Genomic DNA, 4,710 nt, shown 5'->3' with positions numbered 1-4,710 from the left:
TAACAAGTTGCCATTTCCTCGCTACACACATGGCCTGATGGCCACCTAATTTACGCCGGCAGTACGACGTAACCGGTAGCATGTCAGGAGTAAACCTCATCAGCCGACGCGAGCGAGAAACAAACATTAATCCACAAGAAAGGCGGTAGGCCCGGTTGCACGTCTATGCCCACTACTTGGCACTACTGCTACTGTACTACTACAAGTGTATGTACGTATAAACTCATCACAGAAACAGCAATTGGGTCCGTAATAGTAGTAGTAGTAATTTACTGTTTCCATATATTAGCTAGGAGGATTATGAGTCGCTACAACTAATCTTTACCAGATCAAGAACAAACTCATCACACATTACCAATCAGAAAAATAAAAAAAGAGGCTCGAATTAAATTAAGCAATTTGTCTGTCTGGTGCCGGCAATGATGGCGCGACCTCACCAGATCAACGCCAGGCGGAGGCGACGGCCACCACGCGCCCCATCCATCCGAGGCGGAGCACGCCGTTGTCCGGCTTCACGACGAGGCCTGGCGGCGGGGGCGTGCCGGCGCGCGCCATGACCTGGTCGGCAATGCCCGGGGAGAGCGCCACGGGCCGGAACCCGGCCATGCCGAACCTCGCGCGCCATTTGCCGAACACCTCGCACCGCTCAAGCCGGTCGGCGCCGTCCCGGCCCACCGCGTTGGCCGCCATCTTCGCCACGGCCTCCTCCGCGCGCGCCCTGTCCGGGCCCGCCGTCGCCGTGGCGTCCAGCGAGTCGAGGATGGCCCCGTAGTGCGCCGACGCGTCCGTGAAGCGGGTGGCCAGCGGGGCGGTGTTGGAGTTGAGCTCCTGCTCAACGAGCGTCACGACCCGCGGGCCGAGCGCGCGCACCCGGCGGAGGAGCTCGTCGCGCGGGTTCGCCGGCGACACGCTCTCGTCGGGCACGTGCGACAGCGCGAAGGCGAGGTTGACCGCCAGCGCCTCCCCGGGCTCGCACCCGAGCCTCGACGCCTCGATCTCCGCCGCCCTGCAGCTGACCACCCGGAACCGGTACTCTACCCCGGCCCGCTCCGCCAGCTTCCGGAGCCGCTCCCCGACGGCGGGGAGCGTCGTAGCAACACACTGCGTGAAGGGCGAGGTGGGGTCGATCACGGCCGTCACCCTCAGGGACGACACGCGCCGGTCGGCCAGGCGCTGGATGAGCGCCGCGTGCTGCGGCCCGCTGACGTCGAAGTCGACGAGGTGCACGGCGCGGTGGCCGGCGACGGCGTCGGCTATGGAGATGTTGGCGGCGTCGAGGGCCAGGCGGAAGCAGGGCGAGACGTCGTGGAGGAACTGGCACCCGGTGCGGTGCTCCGCGCCGCAGAGGTCCGCGAGGTCCCGCTGCGCCGAGGCGGGGGCGCTGGGCGCAATGCGCGAGGACAGGGCGCCCGCCATCGTGGCCGCCAGCCGGTGCTCCGCGTTGTCGCCGGCGCCGCCGCGCTTGAGGGTCGCGAGGCTCGCGGCCGCCGCCTCCAGGTTGCCGTCCGCGATGGCGAGCGCGGCCTCCGAGAGCAGCTGGCGCGACGTGGTGGCGGAGATCGGCGGGGAGCAGGAGGCTGAGGAGGACGCCGTGGAGGTGGAGGAGTTTGACGGCGACCGCGTCATCCCCGCGTTGTAGTTGCTGTTGTTGTTGTTTGGAGTTGTCGCAGCGGCGGGGAAGGAGGGTGGAGGAGACGGCGCGGCGGCGGTGATGGAGTTGAGGCGCTGGATGGTGTCCTCCCACTCGGAGCTGGTGAGCGTGGACCCCGTCCCGCTCATGGCCGGCTCCGCTTCCGCCGCCTGGTCGTCGTCGTCGTCGCCCAGCAGCTGCTTCTCCAGCTCCTGCAGGATTGAGAGCTCGCTCCCGCCCGACGGAGCCGATGGAGCCGGTGGCGCCCTCGTGGCCGCCCCAAAGACATGCGCCTGCACGGACGTCGGCGGCGGCGCGAACTGCGCCTGCCGATGAACGTGCTGCTGGATCAGCGGGATCGCGGCCCTGGACGCGGTCGTGAGGGACGACAGCGCGGACGACGGCGAGCCGGAGAAAATCAGGGGCTGCTGCTGCTGCTGGTGGTGAGACCCTAGCACGGCGGCGATGTCGACGGAGGAGAGCGGCGAGACGTGGGGCGAGTTGGCGGCGACCGTACGCTGCCTGACGGCGCGCATGTAGAGGTCCTGCTGCAGCGCGACCTGGCGCTGGTGCTGCCAGCGCTCGATCTCGCCGAGGCTGCGCTTGAGCACCCCGCCGACGGCCGGGTCGGGGCGCTGCTGCTGCGGCGGCATGTGCATGGGCGATCCGAGGCCGTAGAGGTAGGGCTGCCTGGGATCGCGCCAGGGCTCCATGCAGCTGGAGTTGGAACTTGGGAGAGAGTCCGATGGAGGTAGAAGGTGGAGCAGGTGAGGTAGTAGAGGGGATCACAATACTTGCGCAATGGCTATGGGTACAGCTAGCTATAAACGGGTGCCATTCATTCCATTGAATTGCTTCTCCTAATAAAACGCCTCTCTGCCTATCGCGAGGAGCCAAGGGCCCACCCGGATCCGACACGGATACGGCGGCACTCCCGCTGACACCGTGGGCCATGAACTACGGTGGACCTGGGGTTCCCCTAGCGTTGCGTCTGTTTACCATACCTGCGGGGTGGCGGGCCCGCATTGCTTCGGTGGTGCGAAAATTTATTAAATACTCGCGCGCGCGCGATCGAGCAAGCTGTGGCTGTGGTGAATGAATGGTCCGGAGTTGGGGTTACGCGCTGCGTCACGCAATCCTCCCCCAGATGACGCCGTCGTCGTCTCCTCCGGACCTCGACGGGCTGGCTTGGCTTGCTCCGACACGCGCCACGCCGTCGCCCGCCGGTGGACGCCACCGATGGTTTCGTTTCCTACGGTTTTCCGGGGAAACAGGGCGCGGTTTCACGGCGTTTTCAGGTTTCACGGCGCAGCATCGGGAGCCACGTGAATTTTGAAACGGGGCAGCAACATGAACAGGGCGATGCCTGCCGGTGGGGCCCGAACAGAATGGCAGGGCAAATGCCTGCACGAGCCTAGCCACAGACAGCGGGTCCCGACCGCGATTTCTAGAAGTCGCCATCTCTTTCCGCTCCGCGAAAGGAATGAACAGATGGCGCGGTCTCAATATTTTATCACTGCCACACTATGACCAGAATATAATATGGGAACTTATCTAGGCCTAGCTGCAAAAGTCGCTATCGGAACTTCGGTAGACCCTCACCACACCGGATCAGGGCGACGTCGCCAGTCACCGGGCCACACGAGTTCGCTCTAATCCTGGCCACCGCCGCTCACAAATCGGCAAAGAGATGCCCCTAGCCCCAGCCGAATAACCCGAGAGCTGTTTAGATCAGGAAGATAACGAGCGCCATTCCGCAAAAGAGATCTCCTCCTCTACTAATCGTGCGCGATCTCTCCTCCTCTTTGCGCTTTCCTACGACGGCGTGTGCGCAGCGCGCGCGCGAGAGGTTGCTTGTTTTGGGAGCGTTTGGGGTTTGTTACGAAACCGATGGAAATATCCACCCAACGACCCCGTGCCCACCTCTACGCCTCCCAAAACCCCTGCTTGCGTTCATACTTGTACAGCGCTTTATACCCTCCGGGGCACCGCTTTCGTGCTCCACTTGTAGTAGGAGTTGTAGTACGTGCTCACGCCACCCGTAGCAAGTCAACTGCAAAAGGTTCCACGTGGTGTATGCTCATGGGTATCATATGATATCGTCCCATACAGTCTCGAATGTTTAGGACCAAAGAATAGATGTGCACCGCTGCCTTTCTGCACTAAATTTCTTAAAGGAAATATTTCATAACATCGAAAAAATCTTTGCGCTTTCCTCTGGAGTTGTAAAACAAACTTCCTCTGGAGTTGTAAAACAAACTTCCTCATAAACGAAATATGTCATAGAATATAAGTCGTAAAGATATTTCAATCTTCATATTTTTTTTAAAAATCCGGCGGACTCCTCCTCCTTGGAAAAAGGCTTTTCGCCCCCATCCCATTATAAATAAATCCGCACACATCCGAACAGATACAAGCTGGCAAGCATAGCCTCTTGGAAAGTAGATGAAAGATAAACATAAGAAATACAAGAAGAGCCAAGACTTGTCACCGAAGCCATCGACACGAGATACAGGGGAATCAGAACTGCCACTTCACGAATAGGGGCTAAATGTGAGGGAGTTATGATATATAATTCCAACGTAAATATTATTATCATGATTTTGTTGACGTGAAAACATTTAAAAGTCGGCTTGTTTAATTTCCTTGTATAGGATGCCGTCCCTTTCACAACTCCTCCGTTGATTAACACTAATAAGATATGGCCAAGTATCAATTTGATCCTAAAATGACTTGCTTTTAACAAAGTGTTGTATTTTGTTGTTTCGACGGTGGCTGCTCCAGGAGCGCGTCGCGGTGATGCTATGTGGGGGCGCACCACTGGTGCCAAGGACGAGGTCCAACGTAGGCAAGGAGAACTCCAACAGTGTGGCTAGGAAGGATCTATTGGTGGGTGAGGGGGGAAATTGAGGGAAGAAGATGGACATCACCGCTAGGACCCACTGTTCTCGAGAGTAGCTTCTAATCCCCGTCGGGATTGTTGTTTCCGGAGTAGCAACGAACTTCAACGTTCCTTTTGACCGAAAGCGTAACTTCAGATGCAAACAATAAAAATTGTAAGTTTTAGGTTAATTTTGCCG

At 59.1% G+C, this 4,710-nt stretch overlaps 1 protein-coding gene across 1 annotated transcript; it reads right to left on the bottom strand.

The window, feature by feature from the left end:
- Positions 1-256: 256 nt before the first annotated feature.
- LOC124677479 (scarecrow-like protein 8) lies at positions 257-2,456 on the bottom strand. The gene has a single exon (XM_047213466.1). It carries the CDS (start codon positions 2,341-2,343, stop codon positions 442-444), a length of 1,902 nt encoding a protein of 633 aa, XP_047069422.1. The 5' UTR covers positions 2,344-2,456; the 3' UTR covers positions 257-441.
- Between the last annotated feature and the right edge of the window lie 2,254 nt (positions 2,457-4,710).

The sequence above is a fragment of the Lolium rigidum genome, chromosome 7 (assembly GCF_022539505.1).
Source record: "Lolium rigidum isolate FL_2022 chromosome 7, APGP_CSIRO_Lrig_0.1, whole genome shotgun sequence".
Lineage (NCBI taxonomy): Eukaryota > Viridiplantae > Streptophyta > Magnoliopsida > Poales > Poaceae > Lolium > Lolium rigidum.
Note: the sequence above shows the minus strand (reverse complement) of the source record. Positions and strands in the feature narration are given on the sequence as shown.